Source organism: Triplophysa rosa, linkage group LG21 (genome assembly GCF_024868665.1).
Source record: "Triplophysa rosa linkage group LG21, Trosa_1v2, whole genome shotgun sequence".
In the NCBI taxonomy this organism is placed as follows: domain Eukaryota; kingdom Metazoa; phylum Chordata; class Actinopteri; order Cypriniformes; family Nemacheilidae; genus Triplophysa; species Triplophysa rosa.
The window spans coordinates 5754465-5781657 of NC_079910.1; the positions used below are offsets into that span (position 1 = coordinate 5754465).

Genomic DNA, 27193 nt, shown 5'->3' on the forward strand with positions numbered 1-27193 from the left:
TGTATGCATGCCCTCATAATGAAGTGATCTTACAGGGATAGTTTACCCAAAAATACAAATTCTGTCATCATTTATTCACCCTCATTTCATTGAAAACCTGTATATGACTCTTTCTTCTGTGGAACACAAAGGAAGATATTTTGAGAAATGTTTGTCCATAGTCTGTGTTGTTTGTTACCAATGTTCTTTAAAATATCCTGCATTGTGTTCTGTAGAAGAAAGAAAGGTATACCTGTTTGAAACGACATGAGGGTAGATTTGTCATGGCTCTGCTTCCTTAGTCATGTTTTTCTTGGTCCTGTAGCAGAGCCATGACAAAGTCTTTGGTTATGTGTGGAGAGAAACATATTGTTGTCCGTTTGACTATAATATACGTTCTCTCCAGTGTCTTGTCATTGGCCCCATTCCTCTCGTTTCCTCGTTATGTTTCCCTGAGTGTTTAATGTCCCACACCTGTCCCATGTTGTTATCCCTCGTTTGTGTTCCTATATTTACCCTCATGTTTCTTTGTCCTGTGCTTGTGTATTGTGTATGTGTTCATGCCGTCGCCCGTGTTCCTGTGTCGTGTGAGAGCTGTGAGTCTTGTGTTTTTGCTTTAGTTTTATCCTGCCTTGTTTTAGTTTAAGACGTTGTGTCGAGTTCCTTAAGTTTAGTTATTTGTCTTGTTTTCATTTTGCCCCTTCGTGGGAAGTCTTTTGTTTTATATATATATATCTGAGTTCCGTTTTCCCCATTGAGGGGGTTTTGTTTCTGTTTCTGTTAAATAAATATATCTGTTAACCCCTTCACTGCCGTTGCCTGCGCTTGGGTTCTCTTCCACCACGCTCTGATCGTGACAAGATTATTTCATTCATTTAGTTCATGTTTCATTTTTAAGTGAACTTCCCCTTTAAGAGACTACCGAAAAAACTGCAAACAGTTAAATAAAACACTCATATCTCAATTCATCACAGCACTTTACACTAAAATAATTTTCCTCTTAGTTTCCCGGTTGACTTTCCCATTTGGAAAATTTCTCTGTCTCCACCTTTGGTAGCTTTTGGGCGTTTTCTAAGACTCTCTCCTTTTCCATGTTTTTGGAGCGAGGCAGACGCTAATTCCACTCAGATCTCCAATAAGTATGCGGAATTTCATTTCCATAATATATAAGAAAAGAATGATGTCATCAGTGCTACAGAATGAGTGTGGGACAGTCTAACACCTATACTCTTGGACCCGGGCCAGAAACCTGGTCATCCAGGGTCATCTCCCAGAGAGATGTCTACATTTAGTTTAATGACAGGAGGTCGGTCAGGTACCCACATACACACACGAATATACACATTAATGAATGAGAGGAAGCAGGCAATGCTTGGACAGGAAGAAGGGAGTGTTGGCTTTCACACTAAGCAGAATAGGGGCTCCCTGTATTGTTTCCTGCTTTTCCTGGCCAAAGCAAGTCCAGTCTTGGTCTTATGGACTGTTTCTACAAGAATGCAGTCCAGACCCTGTAAGCTCCTCAGCATCCACCTATTTTCATTGGGGAACTTGATTCTCAGTCCCTGAACGTGCTGACAGGCATTCACTCAATATTTAAGTAATCTTCCATAATTCCACTGACCATTAGGAACAGCTCCAGTGAACAGCTGTCTGTCACTTTGATTCGTTTTCCTTGACGTGTTATTTTTTGTTCGTCTGTTCCTTTACCTTTTTTGGCATCTTTAAGTCTCTGTTGTTGATATCAGTGACACAGTTGGCATCAGATGTTAACTAAGGTGTGGTCAGTCTAATCACTGCTTGTTTGAACAGGCCTGTGGTTTTTGTTTGGACAGACAAGGAAGGAATTTAGTGACCATTCCGCATGTGTCGTTTTAGATCATTTATAGATTGCAGAAGTGTTTGCCATGATGGCCGTTGAAGGATGAGTGCATGCAAGATAGTTGCTGTTTAAAGACACTTTGGCGTAGTACTCACACAAGCCCAATTCATCAGCAAATTGGCTTCACAAATGATTTTGTGGTCGTTTAAAGCTGCAAATTGTAACTATTGCCTCTCTTTCGCCATCTCTCTTTAAAATGTAAAATTGCAGGGTAATTACTCATGAAAGATTTATATTTCCACATACACATACTATTTACTACTGATTTTTATTACAGTTCAATTCCGTGTCAATATTACTGTTGCTCAGAATTCGGAATTGAATTATTAAACTAAACGCAAGCATTACATTGGATAAACGGTTTGGAGGATAAGTGAAAAATCCCCTGTTAATATTGAATTAGAAAAAGTTGACAAGTATTTTATTATAATAACCAACTTCAGCTTTTTATGATGATGTTATATATGATTATATACAGTATGTGATAAATGGTTCATAAAAAATTCACAGGGATTTTGTGAACTTTTTTGTGGAGTTATGTTTTGTTTTGTTTTATTGATTTTTAAATTAGCTTTTATTTTGGCTGCTTTTTTAGCAACTGAATACTTTCGATATTATATATATATATATATTTATGTTTGTACATAAGATTAATTTATTTGTGTCTTAATTTTATTTTAGTTTTTGTTTATTATTATAATTTTAGTGTATTAAACGTATTTCCTTTTATTTCAATGTTTTTCTAGTAATTTTGGAAAATAGCCCATATATTTAAATAAAAAGGACAATATGGTTTGATTTCAATAAACAGAAACGTTTTCAAAGTTTTAATTTTAGTAAACTAAAATAACCTTGGTGTACATTATGTTTTTCCATTGATTTGGACATATTCATTGACTTTCATATCACTTTCCTTTTCTCCACAGTTTCCTCCACTGCACCATACAGCTCATCTCTGTGTAACTCAAGCATGGGGACTGACTTTAGCCTGTTAGAATAATGTCACTGTGAATTATGAATGCCGGACATGCTTAACAGGAGCGTCACCGCATGTAAACCGCAGATCAGCCACAGCTCTCTCCACCCCTGCTCACTTCCTTAGTGGAGTCAAGGGAAGCTTCGACCTGAGGTAAACAACATCTAGACAAGCTTAGAAACAAGAGTGTGAAAAAAAGATTTTAAAAATGATTGCTACTAGGTCTGGATGGTACTGTATGTTGACTATTAAAGGCGTATATGCATGTAATATTATAAAGAAATATAATTATTTATAGTAGATTTTTCATTTATAATATATTTTGTTCCAGTTATTTTACATTGTAAAGTTATTTATATATAATATATATATATAAAATATATATTTATATATAAAAGTTATTATGTATAAAATGTATCAAGATGAGTTTTATAAATCATTCAAACTGTCTATTTCAACCCTTATGCATGTGGGAGGCATCCCTCCTTATCAAAGTAGTGCTAGTTACATTGTGGTAGTTTGAGTAAACCATACCCCTGCCCCCACAGACTATGTAAATAAATAAATAAAATAAAATAAGGTCATGATAGGTCAAGTGCCCCGACCCCCAGTGCTCTTCTACGACTGCATGGTGCCCATGTCATGGCCTATAGACACAGAAAGGGTTTGTTTGGGTTATTGTAGAGGCTGTGGGTGAAGGGACGCTCTCAGAAGATATCAAATGTTCTCTGCTGTGTTCTCACAGGCGTGGTTGCAGAGGAAGGAGGCAGAACATGCTCGCTATGATGCAATCCTTTCTCGAAACCCCCGAGACTCAGAAAAAAGAGAGAAGGGGAAGAAAAAGATGATTAGCCGTCTGGATGGTAATTTAAAACAGGTGTTTGAATGTGCTTGTGCGCATGTGTGCGAAGTTAGCGCTGGTTTAAAACTGAGTGAGCCTACTTAGATAACATTTGAAAGCTGTTTCGAATAAAATGATGTCAGATACGATATTCTGTACACATGTAAAGGCTCAATTGCATGTATCCCCAAATAGAAATGTTTACATTAAATACACATGATTTTGTTCTGTGTTTTTGTTACACATTGTTATGCTTATTAGAGTCTTGGCGTCTGGTCTTGAGCTGCTTGAGTGGCATGCAAATATTTTGCCAATGAAGTGCTTTACAGATCAATGGCTTTCACTAACAGAGCTATTATGCAAACCAAGATGACAGAATAATGATCCTACCGCACATTCCACAAACAGGAATTGACAGGAAGCAGGAAATAGCACAAACAGGAAATGAGCGCACTTCGTAGTTTTATCTCTCATCAGGCTATTTAGGGCTGTTCTGTCGCCATAAGGAAGAGGCTGTGATTATTACGGCCATTATACACTTTTTATAATTCATTCATGTGTCTGCGTTAGTCATCACACTGATGCTAAAGCAGACAATGAGTTTTCCTGTGAGTGGTCATGATTATCTCTAGAAGCGTCTTGTATTTCAAAAGCACAGCCAAGAATTCATTTTCAAAATTGTTTTTCTCTTTGGCGCATAGATGCGCATAACTTATTGGTTATTTGTAACAGGAGTTATATGTACTGTTCATAGCATAATGCAGGTTAGCTCAGTTTACTTGTGGTTCCATATGTTGAATTTTGGCTCTGCTGTGGGACTCTCCTCACACTGGAGTGTTAGTGGTCCTGCCCCACTTCCCCCTTCACTGCTGCTAGCGAGAAACCAGAGAGCCCAGGTGGCTGTTGTGGGTTGAAATCAAGAACGAGTCTAGCAATCATTTCACTTCCAACATGAGAGAGAAAACAATAATATGCATGTGTTTTTCTGAGTAATTTTACTGAAAGTATATAATTGATATACTGTATAATATACATGTAATATACATAACTATGTCTTCAGAGGTGAATAAAGACCTTATATAATGAAGCGTTATGTTTTTATTATCTTAGAATGAGCTATTTCTATCTACATACATCACCCCTTACACGAAATTCGGCATGTTGTTTCTACAGTAGCCCTAAACGGACAAACTGCTCTACAGAGCGTGTTTCTTAAATAGGTTATCTCCTGTGGCAAAGAAGCAAAAACGTGACGACATCTTAGTTCTGCGTCAGCCGCCTTAGTGCTTTGAAAGGGAGGGGTGAGGGTTGGAGTGAGCCGTTGGTTGCAATTCGCAACCTCATCGCTAGATGCCGCTAAATTTCATACACTGTACCTTTAAGTAGTATATATTAAGTGTAAGTATAGATTAAATTACATATGGAGTAAGTGTTTTTTTTTACTTTTTACAGATCTTGAAACTACAAAGTGTTTTACAAGCCAATAGAATTACAGTCCAGGCTGAACTTTTGTAGCCAGTGACATGCATTTCAATGTGAACTGTATTTGGACACAGCGGTGATACATTTCTTCAGTTAACACATTTTACTAAAAAAAACATTAATAAAGTTCGACAAAACTTGTGTTGTACGCCGACAATTGACTTTTACATTAGTATAATATTATACTGTAATGTAAATATAATTTCTCAATACATTTACACCTGTCTGTGTGTATGTCTGAATGTGTGTGATTCATGAATGAAGGGGATACATTATGGGGTTCACGCAAACTCCTTTAACCTCAAAAAAGGTAGGGAAACGAAACTCAGGCTTGTGGGAGGGGACGCATGTTCTCTGCTTTCCTCCATCTGGCTGAAATGTTTGACGAGTAATTTTGCGAGCAGTCCCCAAGAACACACAAAGCTGCACCGTTCCAGATGTTCTCCGCGCAGGGCCAAAACACAGATGCATGTGAAGCGCTCCCGCCCAGTCACACTGAGGAGAAATGGGAAGCGGGATTGCGTGAGGGTGTGCGTGTGTTTATATTAGTGCCGCTAAACCGTTGATGCTATTAATTACTTACAAAAATGTGCACCACAAAAATGAATCACTTATGCCCCTTTACCCAAATGCACATATATATTTATGTGTGTGCCAAATTGCAGTTTAATTCTGCTGAATGATCAGCACATCAGATATGTTGTACATCTAAACATGTGTGTATGTATTTTTGGGTTATTGAGGGCTCACTGTATTTTTCATTAGTCCATTACACACAAATCGAAGAGTGTGATCCCACGTGCTTTTACAAGCTGATCAGCTATAAACACAGTGAGGAGATTCGACTATTTAGCAGATACATATGTGGAAACTGAACGATGTGGTTCTTTAAACAAATGTTTGGCCCAATTAAAAAACAGATGTTGAAAGCTTATCAGACATGCATGATTCATTTAAAGCTGGAGTTTTTGACCTTCACAGAACCCCTAAAATAAAAAATCGATTTTTTTATGTGGCAAATTATATTTTTTATTCATAAACAAACACTGTGTAATGCTTAATGGATAAATGATGTGCAACATTTTTAATTGTTAATTGAAAATGTTCTTGGTTTTAAAGAAAATCCTATAATGCCTATAGAGTAGTTTAAATCTTTCCAGAGAGATTCTGTTCAGGCCCTCAGGGTAAAGTCTTTATGATGCTTTTCGTTTGAGAGCCAGTGGTCAATACTTTCTTTTTATGGAGAAGAAGAGTTTGAGCTTTACTTTCTACAATAACTTCCATGTGGTGAAACGGCATTCATTTTAATTTAGGAACTATTTCTTTAATAATAAATAATCATGAGTTCTCTGAATATATTTGGAAACATGATTAATGATAAAAAAAATTGTTTTAGGAGATTTGTTCAAATTACTACAAACAAACAAAAATGAGAAAGCACAATAAAGAAGTCTAGTAGCAAACAAATAAACTACACCAGATTTCTACACATCTGTATTATAACAGTCCTTATAGTCTGAAATGCACAGTGAAGGAGGTGGCCAGCCTGCAGGAAGAGATGAGCGATGGGTGAGAGAGAGAGAGAGAGAGAGAGAGAGAGAGAGATGAAGGGGGAGTGGAGTGGGGCCATATAAAACCCCTGGAGCACAAGCCATGCTTTATCCTGTGACCCATTCGTTTCTGTCTCACGCTCAGGAAACCCCTAAACTCAACACACACCTCAGCGTGCACGGACGAGAGAATGGCTGTCTTCATGACAATGAATGAACTTTGGAAAAGGACGGCTTTGGGTTTGGTGTTCTGTCTTCTTCTGATACACAGTAAGTTTAAAAATACCTTTTTTAAACGTCTTAAATAAGACGTAATGTGAACATAGTCTTTCTGTTTTTCTTATTTGCAGTGTTTAGTCATGATTTGAACATTCACGTAAATTTTAATGTTTCTCTTTTTGTTATTTTGTATCATTTATCAGTTAGTTTGTTAAGTTGTGCAAGAAAAACATGTTTTTAAATGAGGTGTAGGAAATCAGGCAGAAGATGAACGGCATATTTTAAGTCATAAAGCATTGTGGATTTGAGCTAAAAATTTGGGGTTTTAGTGACTTTAAGTAGTAACATCAGTTTTACTCAAACACAGTCCCACCTTGATGGATGTGACAGCCGGCAGCGTGTAGTGTTTACTCAGAAGAGACTAGTTAAAAGTTAGCGGGAAAGTAAAACAAAGGGGTCTGGCCTAGAGTGGAAATTTGCCGTTGATCGTAATTATGGTCTGTTTCCTGTTCTCTGCCTGGGTGGAGCTGGCCAGGGGTTTGAGTCGAAACATGGGTGTTTATGTTAGTTCGAGCACTGAAGGAGTTGTAAAGCTTAGGAAGTGTTTGTGGGGTCAGTCGAGCATCTTTTATGTCTAGTTTATCCTGCCTTTTTAACAACGTGAAACAGTTGATTTCCAGGGCTTTCTGTCTCTCAAAGTCAGGTTTACGCATGTGTTTATTGTTATCTGAGATGCGGACCACTGTGTTTGGTTCACATTCATGTGGAAATAGATGAATGTTTACATTTTTGGCCACAGGGATGATGACGGTTTTGAAGAACTCTGCTTTCCGTCCAGAGAGGTTTCTGCACTTCCGTTATTTCAAATAGGGGTAAAAAAAATGTCTGGAAGTGACGCCCATGTGGGCTGGGCAGTTGTACGCACCATTCCCTTTTCCCCCAGAGATGTAAGTATTGTAGAGTGGGTCTAATCATGGGAAATCTGGTTTAAACACAGTTAAAAAAAGTAAAAAAAAAAAAGTAAAAGGGACATGGCAGTATTAATCGTGTGTAAAAACTGAACCAGGCAAAGACATAAAAGATAAACTTTTATCGCTCACAGCATGCTCTTTTTGATGTCTCAGGGACTTAGAGCTGTTAGGTGTTTAATGTATACATTTAATATACAGATTCTTGGGAGATATCTTCAAAGAAACGGCACATGTGGAATTGTTTACATTTATTTAGATTCAATTCGGTTTTATTTCTATAGCGCTTTTCATGATTTTGCATTGTTGCACAGGAGCTTTAAAGGGTCAGTTCACCCAAAAATAAAATATCGGTCATCATCACCCTCTAGTTGATCCAAATTTGTATAGATTTCTTTGCTCCGATGAACACAGAGAAAGATATTTGGAAGAATGCTTGTAACCAAAGTTCTTGGCCACCATTGACTTCCATAGAAGGAAAAATGACAATGGTCAAAAGTGCCACAGAACTGTTTGCTTTCCTACATTCTTCAGAATATCTTCTTTTGTGTTCAACAGAACAAATACATTTTACAAAGCGTTTTTTCTTAGTAGTAAATGAGTAAATAAAGACAGAATTTTCATTTTTGGTTGAACTGTTCCTTTAAATACATATACTGTACATAATAATACTTGAATGTGAATACTAGGGTCCTTATCTTTGGAGAAATATTTTTCTTCAATTGCTTTTTATCTAATCTCATTGCTATCTAGGAGACACGGTTCAACAATTAAAGAGATCGGATTTGTTATTCATCTTCCCATTGAGATAAGAGAAAGAAAAGCATGCATTTCAATGACAGAAGGAAGAAATCTATTCTAGGTTAAAAATGTGTATGGACACAAAAGCACTCCGGCAGATAATCTGTTACAAGCTACAAGAGAAATTGAATTAGACAGGTCCGCCCCTCTTGTTAGTAAATGAAAGCCTGTATCCTGTACTGAAGTTCCCAAGGCTTGGGATGTACTACATTCCTTGATTATCCTCAAATGTCCTATGAGTTAAGTGTTTATAAATGCAAAACTGTTAACCTACTGAATTCATTAAGCTGTAATGACCATCAATAATGGCTCTGACTCCAGACCTCTGCCCCTCTCCACTATGTACCACAAAGCACTATAGGATACCATTTCCACCAGCCTGTTAATGGTCAACACTTTAGTGCAATTGGCACTTCTGTGAGACTTCACTAACAGACGGTCAGAAGATTGAAGCCATTTTCACAATATACAACATATATTTGAACTAGATTTAAGTCTTAACTTCTGTCTTAACTAGAAGACAGAAAGAATAGTTAGAAATATTGCACTCTGATGGCCCAGTATTACTCTTATAGAGATTTTACATCTTTCTCATAGAAGGAAGGAGCAGCAGAATGGTTAGATGACATAGCCTGTTGGCAAACATGTTTAACTGAGCAAACGTTCTCTCCCAAGTAACGTTAGCTTTCCAAACTTGCCCAATTTCAGTTACCACCTTTTTTTTCATGGGACTCGAGCCGTTATACACCCTGCTAGCTATGTGGCATTTCAATGGATAGGTGCCAGTGTGACGGTTGGTGCCACCCAGGCATCATGGAATATTATTTGGCTTGAGCGCTCAGTGGCGAGTGAGAAAACACTTTCGGGCGTCTTCAACTAGTTGGCAGAGCTATCCCTGGAGCAGGTCTTTTCCCAACCCTACAAGTGTGGGGCATTACAGATTTATATTTGGATATGATCCAGGGCTGCGGTCCTTCACATCATCCTTACCAACAGTGGGGCCATTTCATCCACACTGATCTGAACCAACAAATGAGAATTCCCAAACTGCCAAACAGACATTTATTCTTAGGCACTATTTTAACACATGAAATGTATGACTGGTATTTATAGCATTGACCAGAACAGCAGAGCTATTTAGCTTGTTTTTAAGCATGTGTCCCTCATATCTGTGTACCTAGAACATTCCCCTTGGCGGACAGTGCAGTTTCTGGCCAAACAAATGGACTGAAAATTACAAATGCTAGTTTCTCATGGCCCTCGGCGATTGCCTGGCATTCCAGCAGTGCCGGGACACATTGCTGATGTCCTGTTAGTGTCATGGATGGAGGAACCTTTACAGAAGGAGAGCTTCAATCAGATTTATGCGTAATCTGCTTCATCTGGATTTTTTTTGTTGATTTATACTGAAATACAAATAAGCATTAGTTTATTTTGTGTATTAGCCTACTTATTCTTCTGTGGAACACAAAATATATTTTTAGAGATGTCTCTGTAGTTTTGTGTCCATACAATGGAAGTCAATGGGGGACAATGTTGCTTGGTTACCAACGTTCTTTGTGTTCTGCAGAAGAAGAAAGTCATACAGGTTTGAAAAGACATGGTGGGAGTACATTTTAATTTTTTGCGTGAGCTATCCCTTTAAGATCCCTTTAATAATTGAATAAGAGTAATGGAGACTTTTACTGTACCGCTAGTCTCCAGGCTCTCAGATGTTTTTCATGAGAAACACACCTTTGTAATCTCACATGTGTCGCCTCAACAGTTCAGAAAAGATCCCAACTGAGCAAGAAATTCACTAACAGGCATGTTCAATTAGTTAATGAGTAAAACAAGACAATCTGGATCCGTATTAGCATTTGTTTGTCATTGCTTTGTTATTCTGCAATTCTGGCACTGAAATGCAGTTTAGCAGTTATTGCGTCTCACAGTCGCTGACACTCATTTTGACACCGGCGCTGTTGTAATACGAGCCCTTAAAAACCTGAGTCCAAACATTAGCACATCATTTGCCTGTGGTTATACAAAATCTGTAATGAATGGAAACTTCAAGACGGTTTGGATCAGTCTACAGCTTGCATCATCGTTCATCTAATAAGCATGTAGAAAGAGATGGCAGCAAAGTTACGGTTAAGAGAAACCTAGCCTGTAACTGTTGGGATGAATGCAAAATTGTGCAACATCATGCAGACATGTTTTCGTTGGAGAATAGGTTTCATTAGTATAAATCATTATCAGCATATAAAATGCAAAGACAATTTAAATAGTTGTGTTTTGTATTAGTTGTTATAAGCATTCACTTCTAGGGTGGTTTTTGCCATTTTGCCTGAGGAGTAAATAGAGTAATATGGCTTGGCTGAGGCTCTTGAACCGGTGGGGTAATTAATGTTCTGCAAGCAACACAACACTGGGGCAATTCTCCCTAATGTTCCTTAATTGAAAACATAAGATCGTATCGTTTTCTTGCCATCAAGAGCATGAGGGCTTTTTTATGGCAGTCTTTTCTCTTTAACCGCAGGGTTACAGAACCCAGGGGATTTGTTACGGTTAGCCAGAAAAAGAGAGAGGGGTAAAACCCAAGCCTAGTTTTTCTTTTGTGTGAAAGGAAGCAGAAGGAATAGGCGCTTCACCCAAACTCACCCCCTTCTTTCTGTTGTAGCCGTTTCTACGAGCATTATTTAAGCTGAGCATAGCAGCCGATCAGACACTTAGATATCCAGTTACAACGTCCAAATCAATCTGCACTGTGATGTCAAAGAACAAGAGCTTGGAACGCTCCATGGACATCTGCAGCCACACAATGTTGCTGGTGCTGACAGTGAGCCGTTACAGAGGGGGGTAACAAGAAAAAGCCTCGCCAGTTTTGTAAAAAACTACAGCTTTTACTGCACACAATAGAAAAGATATCTACAACATTCATGGTGAAACCATGCATCAGGGGCCAGTTGCATAAACTTCGCTGCGTCTTAACAGGTAGTCTCACTGACTAGCAATTATTTAGGACCAATCAATCTACTTTTCAGACTTCAATTAGACCAATCTACCTTTTTATGTAACTGACTTTAAGAAGTGATGACCAGGCTTGAAGAAAAAAATTAGATGACTTACTTGTCTAGTCTAAGTAGTTTATGTAACCGGCCCCAGATTTAAAGTTCAGTATTTGTATTGCTGTGTTCTTCTACATGTGGTTCTGGATGGTTAAATGTGTGGGTGGTCTGTGTATTAAATATCAGTGCGGTCAAGTATGGGTTCGTTATTACTAATGGTTAACATTCTGGCATATTAGTTTATAATTTCTTGCTGAGATACCTTCACCCTGTCTTGAGTGGAGTAAAATCCACGCTTGACGGTAATTTGATTTATTCCTTCATCCCATTTTTGTTTAGTCAGCGGATCCCATAGCGCAGCTGTCTTCTAAGTAAACTCTGAGGATCAACATCAACAAATGAAAAAGTTCTCCATAGTTGAGATGAATTGAGTATAGTTTCAGTGCCTCAGTTATGTGTTCCTGATTAAAATTTCCTTGGTCATTTAAGAAATTATAGCTTGGTGATGATGGCACAGTGCATCTTGGGAAAAAATATTTTTATCAATCCAGTATGATTGGAGAGAGTATTAGTACTGTATACACTGCAAAAGATTCTTTTTTACTAAGCAATTTGGTCTCGTTTTATAGTACAAATATCTACAAATTCTTTATTAAAGATTAATTTACTTGACAAGGAAAGTGACCTGATACATTTAGTCTATGAAAGAAAATTTAAGAAGTAGGTTTATCTTTAAAACAAGCAACAACAAAAATTGAATTAGATACTTAAGGAAGAAGTACAGTAAGTAAAAAGTAAGAAATTTATTTTTGCTTTGTAATAAAATTTGTCTTTGTATAAAATTCAAGATATACATTTTATCAGTGTGTGTTTCTTAAAGGGATAGTTGAACAGAACAAACTAATTTAAAAAGCCATTTTTTCCTTCTATGGTACTCAATGGTGGCCAAGAACTGTTTGATTACAAGCATTCTTCCAAATATGTTTCTCTGTGTTCATCAGAACAAAGAAATGAATGCAGATTTGGAACAACTTGAGGGTGAGTAAATGAAGACAGAATATTTATTTTTTTGGTGAACTGTGCCTTTAAGAAACAAACCTATGACATTGGCTTTGCTAGGTTTGACACATAATCGTCCATATTGAAGTTCTCAAGTGGAATTGAATTGAAATTGCAAGTTTGGTAGGACCAAGACATGTGGGCTGTTGTAGAGGACCATACGGAGCTCATGCTTGCTTTAAGGAGGGGATAGAGCTGCAGCCGGCAACAATCAACACTAAAAAACGCTCTCTAAGGTCTGGGTGTGGAGGGGATGAGTCCCAGTCTGCCGTCCAGCCAAGCGGCTGTGGACTTCACGGCCTGATGTTTTATACCAAGTACATTGGGAGGGGAGAGCTTCCCTGGAGATCTGTACATCTGCTGATGGAAAGAAATGTAAGAAAAATGAAAGAAAAAACACCACATTAGTGGCGATTAGAGTAGTTACCAATCCTTTTGTGTTGTCTCCATCCATCACCACACTGTTTTCTCTTTCTTTAAGCTGTTTGTTTCCTCTTCCAATCAGGCTCCGGAGGTCAGAGATAAGAGATCTTGTGATGGTCATCTGTACTGTTAAGATAACCACAGCATGGCTTAGAGTCCTCTGAGCGAGAGACAACAAGAAATCTTTGTTAGCAAGATAGAAACTATTCCATAGTTGGATTGATTTGTGATTGAGTCTTTGATGCGGGTAGATTAAAGCCACTCCCTTATGAGCCGTGAAAAGGCAGATTGTTTATCGCTGCATTCCTCTTGTGGATTCGTTTCAGAATACAATTTTCCAGAGGGCTTTTAAAGTCAGACGAATGCAGACATGCATGCAGAATGTCAGAAATAAATGTCACTGGGAAAATGACAGTGACATCATTTTTAGTGTCATGCATAGACCCGAGGGACATTTAAAGAGACAGAGGTCCAAAAAATAATCTCATCAGCATGCTCTTGCAGCTAAGACTTTAGTTTTAGTTTAGTTTAGTTTTAGTCAAAATTAGTTCTCCTGTATTTACTACACACACAACTAACCAAAAAACCAAAACGCTCAGTTCTTGAAATCTAACCCCTGAAACCAAGACAATGAGGTACTTCCTTTAAGCATTTTGGGGGCATTTCTCATGTTCCACGGGATTGTGGATGAAGGTGGTTTGCATCAGAGCTGTCAGAACGTGTCTGGGTCTGCTCTTTGCTATGTGTCATTCAAGCGCAGCTGAGAAACGGTGAGAGCATGGGGGATTTTGAGAGTCTTTGCCTGAGATTGCCTTACATCAGACCAAACGTGCCAGAACATCATGGAACGAATTAGAGTGATTCAGAAATCTGGAGAGTACTGTGGTCCCAGTTGTGTCCCCTTGCCTCAGGAAAACAATGGTTCTGTTTTGCCGCCATCATTGTCGCTCTATTGGTGGATGAGAAACATGCGGCAAGCAGTCGGGTGGGGCCACGTTCTAGCACTCATCTAGAACTCTGTTTGTGCTTACTGTAGGAGCATCCAGATGTCACTGTTTGATGGGTAAAAAATCACACAGCGGTACAAATTGTGAAATTCTAGGTTTCAAAAGGTCACACATGGGATGGAAATGTGTCTTGTTTGTGGACTGTTATGGCTGTTGTTGGAGTCACAGTTTAAACAGCAGGTTTCACCTTCATGTCCAACTTTGTGCTATTGCATGCAACAAAAATATATCCACAACCTACACAAAACCCAAATGCACGCTTCTAACATGTTAAAGGTCCCGTGTATGAAATTTAGCGGCATCTAGAGGTGAGGTCCGTATTGCAACCAATGGCTCACTCCACCCCTCCATTTCAAAGCACTTTGCCGGTTGACACAGAAGTAAGATGTTGTCACATTTTTGCCGAAGTAGATAACGTATTTACGAAACGCGTTTGTCCGTTTAGGGCTACTGTAGAAACAACATGGCGAATTCCATCCAAGTGGACCCGTGGTGTATGTAGATAGAAATAGCTCATTCTAAGGTAATAAAAACACAACACTTCATTATGTAATATGTAGTAATGTATATTATATTATATATTGTATATGTATATGATATATTATATCTGTCAACAGATCCTCCAAAAGTTACACACAGCACATTTAAACAGTACATCATGCTTTTTTCAATAAACTGATTTGGAACACAAATTATAAATGTAAATACTATTTAGGACAGTTAGCATGCCAACATGTTAACTTAACGTATTCCGCCAGTGTGTGCGATTGCGCCTGCATCTATTTAAGAGGAGTTTGTTTTTGATTCAGAAAGAACAGAATGTTTTAGCACTTCTCGTTTATAAAAAACACACAAATACAGAGGTATACAAAGTCGTGCATGTAAACTGGAAAAAACAGGCGCCGTTTATGTGAAGTTAGTCGAACATTCTTCCTAACTGTTATTATATCAATAAACATGTCACCTTTTGGCTTGGGTAAGTCAGCGCTTACTTTAATGAACATTTTTAAGAGCAGTAGGAAACATGCCCGGTTCAGCTAATTAAAATATATGGCCGGCCGTGCACAATAGCACTGCTTACAGGATACGCAGGGTGGATCTATTTATTATTTTCTACCCAGAATGATAGGTAGTCCATAATGGCACCAGAAATGATTGTAGATCTTAACCATTAGTTAGACCAGGGCAAGTGATAAACTTGTCTAACTGCTGTTAGCAAGAACTCACTGATCAAGGGCTTTCGGAGATGCCGTATTTTGTCAGGCATTCGCCAGGAGGATGCACCACCCAAAACAAACGAGTGAATAAATGAATTCGTAATACACCCTGCCGCATCCTCGCGTGTTATTTTCATTTCCTCATCATTTTCCTGCATACCACCTCTTTAGAAAAAAGACTCCTTCACAAGGGGTGTCGTAATACACAGCCACGCCAAAGGTCGAGACTTTTGGCGGGTGATGTTTATTTGCATTGTCCTTGGTGTGTGCATTAGCCTCTTGCTTAAGCTAATAATATAGCAGAGTGGCTGTGCAAACAGGGCACATTTTTGGAGCGGGTGTAGACAGGGGCATTGAATAACGGTCGGGAGGGGCCAGGCTTTTTTAACCTCCGCTCAACCTCGCAGTGCACCTACCACCCACACGTTAGTAAACACAGAGGGAGTGTGGCCGGCTCATGCTTGACACTCAGGCCAAACCCCTTAAACCCCCCAGTGATTGCGTGATAGGCAAAGAAAATAGTTGTGTGAATGCCTTTCTTCCTTAGTGCTTAAATACATAGAATGCTTGTTGTATTGTTGTTTACGGTGAAAAGCTCTATACAAATAAAAGTGACTTGACTTTAATGGCTTGACAAAAAGCTGTTAATGTGGCGGATTAAAGGGATACTTCACCCAAAAATGAAAATTCTGTCATCGTTTACTCACCTTCAAGTTGTACCAAACCTGTATAAATGTCTTTGTTCTGTTGAACACAAAGGAAGATATTTGGAAGAATGTCAGTAACCAAACAGATCTCATCCCCCATTGACTCCCGTAGTATTTATTTTCCCTACTATGGCAGTAAATGGGGGATGGGATCTGTTTGTTTACTGACATTCTTCTTCCTTTGTGTTCAGTAGAACAAAGACATTTCTACAGGTTTGAAACAACCTGAGGGTGAGTAAATGATGACAGAATTTGGGGTGAACTATTCCTTTAATGGCAAGTGCAGAAATATTGTTTTTCATTGCTTATGTAACCTGAAGATTCTTTGTTCTAAGGTGATGCGGAGGTGGAAGTGAAAAGTTAAAGTGTGTCTGTTCTGTTCTTTAATATCTTCTTTGTTTCTCTGTAGGTTGTCATGGTCAGGATGACCAAGTTAACATTACAACCACACCAGCAGTTACTAATATCAATACCACAGCAGCAGTCACAGATCAACCAAATACTGATAACCCAAGCAACCGAAGCACTGAAATCACCACCCCAGGTATGAACCTGTACATTTTCCTATAATGCTTCATGACTCATTTTTAGTTGTTTTGTTGGGATGCATGCATATTCTCATGAGTGAGCTTCAGCATGAATCTGTCACTTGGTTTAGTTGAATCTTTGGAGTGTTATAATGACATCACCTCGATTTCTTCCTCAGGTTCAGCTCCAGATGTTTCGCACCCTACAACACCTGCACCTTCATCAGACAACACCACTGATGCTATCGGGATAAGCGAGACCACGGCCCAGCCTGTCCAATTGAAAGTCTCTGCAGCCAATCCATCCTCAGTTTTCATTGCAGGGAAAACCGAAAGCAGACAAGAGGAAGAAACTATTTCAGGCCTAAATAAGTCCTTAACTTCTGAAGTAAGTGGTTTTTGGCCACAAAATCATTTTGTTTGAACAATACTAGGATATAAAAGAATTTTACATACAGTCAAAACAGTCAAATTCACATTTAACTTTATTTTGTGCATGTCTTTTTTTATCAATGAATCACACTCATGACCGTAGGAATGTGTATCATATGTGTAACATGATATCGATAATCATGGTTTTAATATCACGGTCAATCCTGGTATACTGTGACACCCCTATTTTAGTTTACATTTAGTCATTTAGCAGACGCTTTTATTCAAAGCGACTTACAGAGTGTTCAGGGAGCAATAAGCGATATGTCATACAGGAGCAAAGATACAATAGGTGCTAATACAAAGTTACTAGTTTCATCAAAAGCCAGGGGACTGTTGCATAAAGCACCTTAAGTGTAATTTTCCCTTAAGTGTGTCCTTAAGTATACCTTAAGTTTTACTTAAGTTATTCTCCTATTGTCTTTGCTAAAGGAAAATCACCCCTGAAGTGTCATACTTAAGGGAAAAACGTAAGGTGCTTTGTGCAACCGGGCCCAGACCACTACCTGAGTTTTTTTTTTTTACGCATTCGTCTGTCAAGTATTCACAGAAGAGATGGGTTTTAAGTCGTTTTTTGAATGTTGTGAGAGGTGTGGTTGACCGGATACATATCCGATATCTACCAAAAATATCATTAGAAGGAATGTAGATGACAGCGTTTCTTGTATACTTCTATATCTAAGTAAAACTGGAATTCAAAGGCCTCTTGCCAAACCGATAAACAGAACAAGTTTGACAGATGTTTTGTTTCAGTTGGTGTCGTCTGCATCTGTGCACATTTGAAAGGAAGGAAACGTTGTATCTGCGAGGACATAGTTTGGCAAGATAGTTGAAGCTGTTGTTGCCTGTGAGGCCAGATTAAGGAGATCCTGTTTTGTCATTCACTAAAAATAATGCCTCCACACACAAGATGAATAAGTGTGAGACCAGAGGCTTCCTTTCACTGCTTCAGTGTGGTTATAAACTCAATCTAAACAGAGGTTAGAAGAGGAAGTGATGGTGCTGGCGAGAATCTGAGGGCCTAAAGTGATTTGAACGATAGCTGTTTTGAGGCCATTTGATGCTGGATCAGTATTTGAGATACTTCAACTTTTGATGATGTAAACTCTGTAATGGTCAATGAGAGATGCTCAACTATAATATACCTGCTCACTTCCACTTTTTGTTTTTATATCAGAGGTTAACAGCTTTAAACAAAAGATCAGGTTTGTTTACCTTATTTTTTGGTTTGTTTGAGTTACACTCAAACTGTAAAGACAAATTTACAAGAAGATGCAAAACATCCTGTATCCTGTAAATGTATCCAACTTCTTGCCTGCTTGTTAGGGGAAACTATATGATCCGATGAAATTTGAATCAAAATGCTTTTGAGATTTCTAGTTATCAGACATGTCTTCATTATTATTTTTGTGTTTCTGTATAGGAGCCTGAAGTCACAAACGAGAATGCTTCTGGGTCTTCTGCGGTTTTTGTGTCTGTTCTGGTGACAGGCTTGTTGCTTGCTGCAATGATAATTGGCGCATACTATTTTAAACAGCACCGTAAAACCAATGGCAAAGGAGGCATGAAACTGGTGAGTGTTAGCACATAGACACAGATACTGTAGTTCACTGACCCGATCAATAAATCTAGGATCTAAAACCAACCCACTCTTTTTATTGTAAGAACTTACACTGTGATAAACATTAATGTGTTTTATATTACATCTATCTGAACTGTTACCATCTTTATGCACTTGAAAATATAATTAGACACCTATGTAATTATTTTAATTCCTCCAAAATTTTTCCTCTGTCTCACAAATTGATCAATCAAATTTCAATTTTATTAGGCATTAATTTTAATTGACAAGTGTTCGCGTATTTGGTAGTGATGTGTTGCCAAGCTCATAATTTAGAAGAAAACAACTAGCGGCATTTCAGTCCAGCACTTACCCCACATCTAATGTTGAGAACCACAGCAGACGCTAACAAACAGTTTCATCTCCCTGCCAATACTTCTCAACCGTTTTTCTTTTCTCTTCATAACAAATCATGAAACTGAAACATGCCTAGCAAGAAAAAACATTGTGTGGATCATTATAACACCCCTTTATTTACAGCGGGATTTTATAAGCCACATGTTGCTCAAAGCAGAAAGAACGATCGAGTGGGTTTGCTTTGAAGATGGGCCAGCAAAATGTATTCCATGAAAGAAAAATGATTTCATAGCATTTCCAAATGAGGGTTTAGAGGTCTTGCTTCTTTTCTAGTATGCCGATGTAACTTAATAAAATTGTATAAAGATGTTAATGACCCGTGAGCACACCCAGACTAAATGTTATTGCTTAGAGGTTGCTCTTGTATAGCTCATGAGACTTAGTGGAGTTCTCAGCTTTGTGTCATTAATGTAGTAACATATCGCTGCGGTCCTTCTGAAACATTGCATCCCCATATTTCATGATGTTTTTCCATAAATCGGTATTATTAGTCAATCTTTATGTTTGTCACTGGGTTTTGCAAATATCTAACCCATAAAACGTATTAAAAATTGTCCATTTTGACAAAACAGTATTTAATCGTTTAAAAAATCCAGTGCTTTTTTTCATTTTCTGAAACACAGCTAATTTGGACATCAGAGGTTTTGGAAGGACAGCAACGCTATTTTTTATTGAACTTCTTTAGAAGAAAAAGTGAATAGACAGATGAGGTTTTTGCTCAGCCAAACAGCAACCTTTGAGCAATAATTACATACTATATAGTATATGCATTTGGCAGACGCTTCTATCCGAAGTTATGTGCTCCTTGAAATCAAACCTATGATATTTGCATTTCAAATGCAATGTAAGCTACAAGAAACCTTCAAGTTAAGTTGAGTGTCTTATCTTCTCACAGACTGAGGAGTCCTACATGGCTGATGAAGAGAACCAGGGTAACACTCTCGTGTCTGTGGCCCCTCTGAACCAGCCCGAGCCCCAGGAGAAGCCCAGTCTGAATGGAGAATCCCCGGAGGGAGTGATAACCCAGACTCCTCCTGCCGCCACCAACGGCCACTCTACCACCAAGACAGCAGACACAGAGCTGTGAAGAATCAGTTCTGCTCCGTCTACTGCACATCCACCTTGACCTTCAGCAGGCTCAAGGGAGATCAAATAAAGACTCATTCTCATGTAAATACAATCGGATATGTTTATTCTGAACATTTCTGGGACAAAGAAAACAATAAAAAATACTAATGAAGTAAACATAATTGGCCAAGCAAGTTTTCCTACACAAGTGGTGTATATGCGTAATTGTTATACAAACGGTTTCTGTATGTTATAAAGGCAAGCGATGATTGATGCTGACGCAAGTTATGACCGCAATTACATGAACATCGTATAATTTAATTAGAATATGGTTAAAAAAAGTTGCATTCCTTGAGTGTAGTACTGGTATGAGGTGGGGGACGTTTCCCATTAGTCATTACTGGCTTCCATGAGGGAAGCCAGGGTTAGGACACATGGGAGGGTCCCTTCTCCGGTCCCAACACACCAGTGCTTTCCATCTCACTGTAAAATATACCACGTCATAAAGAAACACTCAGACTGCAGCGTTTGGAAGTTGTGGTCTTGTTTGCAACAGATTGTTTGTGTGTGTCTAACGTGCCTCTGAGTCAAGTGTACTGAAATTACTACGTTCTGTTTGTTTGTCTTTGTGTACAATAAGATTTGACTAGCTTATAGTCGTGTATAATTTTGTTAATATCATTGTGTGACAAAGTAATGAGTTTTGAAGCCGTCTGAAAAATGAACAAAAGCTTCATTTCATTACTGCAAACAACCACAATGTAAATCCAACAAATCAAATGTACTGCAAAGCCCTTTAGTGCTCAGGGTCACAGTTAAGTGTTATTTGACCGATGTAGCATTCAATCATTGGTATGAGGTATACCATCACCGTTCTTTGTAAACCAGTATTATGCTCTTTTGTAATATTTTTACTAGACATTTAGAGTCTTGTAGTGTTTATGGAATGAATGACTGGCTTAATAGTTTGAATGACCTTTGACTTTGGGGGGGTGTCTTTTTTGTAATTTGCTACTACACTGTACATTAACCATAATGCAGAGGAAAACATTACTATTCAGTTTGATGTATCTTGGTGCAGCCATTAGACCGGCTTTTTAAAGGGATAGTTCACCAAAAAATGAGAATTCTGTAATAATGTACTCATCCTCATGTAGTTTCATACCTGTATAAATTCTGATGAACATAGAAAAAGATATTTGGAAGTATGTTAGCAATTTTCAGTTACGGGACATCTTTGACTACCATAGTAGGAAAAATGTAATGGTCGTCAAAGGTGCCGCAGAACTGTTGGCTTTCCTAAATTCTTGGTGTCTTAGAGCTGAAAATTGCTAACATTCGTCCAAATATCTTTCTTTGTGTTCAACAGAACAAAGAAATTTATACAAGTTTCAAACAATCTGAGGGTGAGTAAATGATAACAGAATTTACATTTTTGGGTGAACTGTCCCTTTAAGTTGTACTTATAGTTTTATTACTGTTGCTTTGTAGAGTGACGGCAAACAATGAGGAAACACTCAGACAACAAGAACATTTCTACATACTAACACGCATTTGTGTTTCTGTTTGTTAATCATTCTCTAGAAAACTTCTAAACTTTCTGGTTAAACTTGGATGCTAGTGTGAATGTGTCATTTCAAATAACACGAAAGTGGAATTACACAAGGATTTTATAAGAACATATGAACATATTCAGGAAAAAATGACATTACACCATAAGCATGTACCTTTTCAAATTCTGTTATTTTTCCTGTGTAACATTCAGTTTTTCTTTCGTGTTTCAGGTCGGTGTCTTAGCATTGTGTTAAACGGATGTACTGTATGTTTAAGATAGGAATAAAGTTTTAGAAAATAAAGTGATGGGCTCACTGTCCATTTGTGCTGTATGCCAGAGAAACCTCATCGTTTTGTGCCTTAGATTTTTTCTTTTTGCATTTATTTGGCTGAGATGATGTTTCTCAAAAAGACTGTTTGAGATCAAATGCACTCTCTCTCTATCTCACGCTCATTCCCTTACACACAAGCAAAGATTTGGCTCTTATCTAAATGCTGTTTGAGCAAACAGCTGGTTTACATATAACTGGTGGTGACATCAGCGCAGTGATATGGGTGGGGTTCAGAAAATCAGTACTGAACAATCAGTTGTTCAGTACTGTTTGCAGCTTTTACTCAATTGTTTGCCCCAGACAAAAACATGTTTATGGGACAAATCATAATGCACTGAAACCTTTTAATGTGCTAAATTTCAATAGGGCGGTATATAATGCAACAAAACATACATATGACTTTAAACTAGTCATGAGGCACACAGGAACCAATGAGATTTGGACATGCCACTTAGCAATCAGTTCTGTTTGTTTACAAACATATTTTGGTTTCAAAGACATAATACATTGGAGTCATTTGGATTACATTGAAAGTTTCACCATTTTGAGTACCATAAGAATAAATCATGACAGCATTTTAATATAAAATTATGTTTGCATTAAACTGAGAAAGGAAGTCCTGTACATCTGGGATGACATAAGGTTGAGTAAATTATATTTTCAGCGGCAACAACATAAACATACGTTATGTGGCCCAAACTTAACTTCCGGTAGACCTCTGCAAACAATCAATAACTTTTGAGTAGTTTTCAATTAATTTAATACAATTGATATATAATAAATATAAATACATATAAAATATAAATATGTAAAATAAATATAAAATAAATTGTTATATTATAACCAAACACAGACCGGAAGTTAACTTCGGGCCAGCGTGTGCATCTGATGAAACTGTTTTTAAATGTTTCGTTTTGGGTAAAGTCATCTGTTAACCTTGTAATTATAAAGTAAGGTTCCATTTGCATTCTGAGGAGTTTCGAGATAACAAGCTTCAACGTTTTTCCATTCCATTTTACTTTTTTGTTTTTGTAGTAACTCATATTTGATAAAAATGTCAGATAGAACCCTATAAATCCAAGGCGACTATTTGCTGCAGCATTTATTTCAAACCAGTATTCAAGTTTTCACCCAATTCTGCATAAATTTCATATAGTCCATTTAAATACACTCTTAAAAATAAATGTGCTTTATGATGCTGTAGAGGCACCATTGAATCTGGTTGTTAGTGGAAAAAATAAGAAAGAAATAGTTCTTATAAGAAACCAAAAATGATTCTTATATGGCATCACTTGTGAAGAACATTTTGTAGCAGCCTTTTTAAGAGTGTCTTAGCATTCTCAATAAATAAAAGAAAAAGCAGAGGAAAAGGTATTTGGAAAAAATTGGGGTCATAAAAAGTTGTGAGTCGTTAAAAGATACTGCACAGATTAGTGGTTGAAGCAATTATCACCTTCAGTACATTGAAAGTAAAATGCGGCCTTGCCTGTGACCATAAGCCAAGACTCAGATTTACTAGACGAAATTAGATAACATGTATTTATCAGACGCTAAATGAGTTACAGTGTCTTTCAAATGAGGCACAGCACAAGCAATTTGTCCTAACAGCCAACAGCATTTGCAGCATATAAAGTACAAGCAAGATTACACAAGCTATTAATGTAGTCTTAAGAAATCACAAATAATCAAGAAAAAAATGCTCAGAACATATATTGCTGAAACAAAACATACAAAGGTAAAAATATATTTAAAAAAGACTTATCAGTATCCAGACATTTTCCTGTCTGGAGACAGTTATACTACCAATACATCTATTTTCATACTGTATAGGTAGCCACAGTGGCATACCCACAATCCACTCTGATTACCCCAACACATCTACCAAGGCCAATGTAGATCCCCCTCATGCTAAATATATTTTACAAATCATGAATGAACCACAATCACCCCACAGCAGAACTATAAATAGAAACAAGGACAAATGGGTTTCGCGCAAACAAGGAACACTGAGATAGTCTCCTCAGAAAAGTACATTGAGTGCAGGAAAAACATGTCTTTAAATCTTCTTGATGTTTTTTTGACATGTTTTGGTAAAAGAAATGCATTAGGGTGTGTTCCGGTCATAGATTATCAATACACTTCAATAACGCAATTAGTTTATCAGAAAAATCGAACCCTCGCCTTAAAAACTGCAGGATTTATGCAAAACTTTTTGAGAATTAACAAAAAAAGATGACATTGCCATGGATATGTTTTATTTGTGTGTCCACTCCCAAGGTCACAGATTATCAGCGGATTTGGTTCATAAAAAAAGTATGATGTGCTATTTTTCTAGAAAAATATGTTGCTTTTTCCATGTGTGTGTGAAAGAGGAGGTGTCAGAGATTAAACACACTCCTTCACACACACTCCCACACAAGGCAGCAGGGTGTTTTATCTGGCCGTCGGGCCTCTAAGGGCGGGTCTGTGTGTTGATGCAGCTGTGAGACTCATTGAGTTTTCTCTCGCCTCCATCCCATGCTTAGAAAGCCTCACTGAGAAACAGAGAGAGAGCTGTAGGCTTCGGGTCAAAGCGGCCAAGGGAGGAGAATCCCCGGAGAGTCTGATGTCGTCACAGCGGGTGAAGGCAGATGAAGGGGAGACAGACGCTGATTCTGACGGTGTGTCAATGTGAGGGGTCAAAGTGCAGCACTACCTCATTTGTTTTGACTAGAACGTTTGAAATGAACATAAATATCACACCGGCATCTTCGGTTCAACTTCCTGAACGTATTGAAGACCACCTCTCCTTTGAAAGGATTTGATGTAATCAAAATGGTAGTACATAGTACAAATACAGTATAGATGAGAAAGAGTGAAAAAAAGAACAAAATATTTTGTTTTAGATGAACTCCTCTTGCACAATATAACAAAATGCTTATATTCCTTATGGGTCAATGATCATAGCCTGAAGCTAAACCTGATATTTCTAGAGAGATTTAGCCCAATAATATCACCCCTTTACATGTCAAGCCAGTGCCACAGATGACATCATTCCTAAATCCATCTAACCTATAAGTCAAAGGCAAAGTAAACACGGCTAATGTCGTGATCATATGCCTGCTCTTATCTACAGAAACAGTTTCTCGTGACCGTTCTGTCCCCATTATATAAGATGTATCCTCAGGAGGTTTCTATTAGGAATCAGTTGGCTTTAGAATGTTTACCAACTTCCTGCTTTTCTCAGCGTTTCGAACACTTTATGTTGACACTGTCCTTATCTCGTGCAGTAGGGAAACATCTGGTCCCTACAGATCTGAACAGGAAATATATCCACTTTCCCCCATTCGTTGGTTCCCCCCATTTTAAAATCCCCTCCTAGAAGAAGAATTCCACAACAACGAGGAAGTGATGCACGTATATGCATCACTGGATATTTAGTAATAAAGTAATAATTTAACAAGATGCTCAGAAGATGGAACAAACTTGTGAAATCCATGCCATGCCAAATACCTAGAAATTTTCGAAATCATGTTTACGATAACCTCGCTAAATGAATCTTCAGTAAACTTGTGACACAAAGCCAGACAACATAGTCGACAGTTGTGTCTTTTATTATTGCAGGGCCTCTAATTTCATCTGGACTATCACGACTGGTTAGCCTTTCGGATTAATCCGTCTTTCCATCCTACACTTCCAGTCTAAAGCTGCAAGTTATTAATGCCAGACACGGGCTGTCATCGACGGCCAATGGCAGTGAGACTGTGTGTTCGAATAATATAGCGGACACATAATCCACAGCTATACGTGATTTACGGGGGGCAATGGATGTTCTTACAGCAAGGGTCATAAAAGGGTGTTGAATGATGGGCTGAATTCCAGACCTAACTGTCGGAATTTGGTTGGAGGAGGAGAAATGGAACTACGGTGGCTGACACAGAACTAAAATGTCGTGACGTTTTCGCTTCTTTGCTGAAGGAGATAATGTATTGACGGAACACGCTCTGTAGAGCAGTTTGTCCGTTTAGGGCTACTGTAGAAACAACATGGAGAATTCCATGTAAGGGGACCTGTAGAAATAGCTCATTCTAAGGTAATAAAAATATAACGCTTCGTTATGTAAGGTCTTAATACACCTATAGGTATAGGTAGCCACAGTGGCATACCCACAATCCACTCTGATTACCCCAACACATACCAGGGCCAATGTAGATCCCCCTCATGCTAAATATATTTTACAAATCATGAATGAACCACAATCACCCCACAGCAGAACTATATAAATACAAACAAGGACAAATGGGTTCATTGTTATAACTTTATAATCTTACTGTAGAATAACAAATGTCTTCTTTATGACAAAAGATGTTTGTCAAATGTTCCTAAAATGATTCTCATGAGGATTTTTAGGAAAAACATTTCAGACAGCGATCATATTTTAATTAATAAAAAATGACTAAGAACCACGAAGTGTCATGAAGACACTTATGTGCAACCTCTGAGCAATAACATTTTTCTGTGGGTGAGCACATACATGACAAACATGTCCTATGTCATTTGCAGACACGTAGACAAAACATGCATTTTCCAAAGGATAGCCCTGCTTACGCATGTTAGGCGTGCCAAATTCTATCCGTCTCTCAGTTTGACACAGCCATGTGCTGCTACTCGGTCTGACCTAAGGGTGTGTCCATAACATGTTAAACTACACACACACATAACAAGCCATCCAGGCACGAGCTTCTCTCGGCATTCACTTTCTGACTTCTGGTGGCCACGCCTGAGACTCATTTCACCTTATGTAAAATATGATACTCTCAGGTTTTATTGGTGAGGCTAACACATGCACGCAGATTAAAACACACACTCTCAGAAACTGTGTATAGCGTTAGAGTCGGATTGCCAACACTGGAAGCAGCACGTTCATATATCTTAATTTATTGAAAGTACCTCACAACATGCCTGACTGAGTTCATTCCAAAAGAGCCCGTGAAGAGGTGTTTTGGGAGCCTGGGTGTGGACAAACTTGTAAATCCCTGCCACATGACAGCGGTATAGTTTAAGAATATTAGAGGATCGTAATGTTTTACTGCATCTCTGAATTTCGAGCATGCTGTCAATCACATGCAAAGTTCGCACCTGTTGCCTAAAGCATGCATGACCATTCT

At 38.1% G+C, this 27193-nt stretch overlaps 1 protein-coding gene across 1 annotated transcript; it reads left to right on the forward strand.

The window, feature by feature from the left end:
• Positions 1–6791: 6791 nt before the first annotated feature.
• Positions 6792–22016, forward strand: cd34 (CD34 molecule). The gene is made up of 5 exons (XM_057319937.1): positions 6792–6977; positions 16565–16699; positions 16862–17070; positions 18538–18687; positions 19988–22016. Exons 1-5 carry the CDS (start codon positions 6899–6901, stop codon positions 20177–20179), a joined length of 765 nt encoding a protein of 254 aa, XP_057175920.1. The 5' UTR covers positions 6792–6898; the 3' UTR covers positions 20180–22016.
• Positions 22017–27193: the final 5177 nt, after the last annotated feature.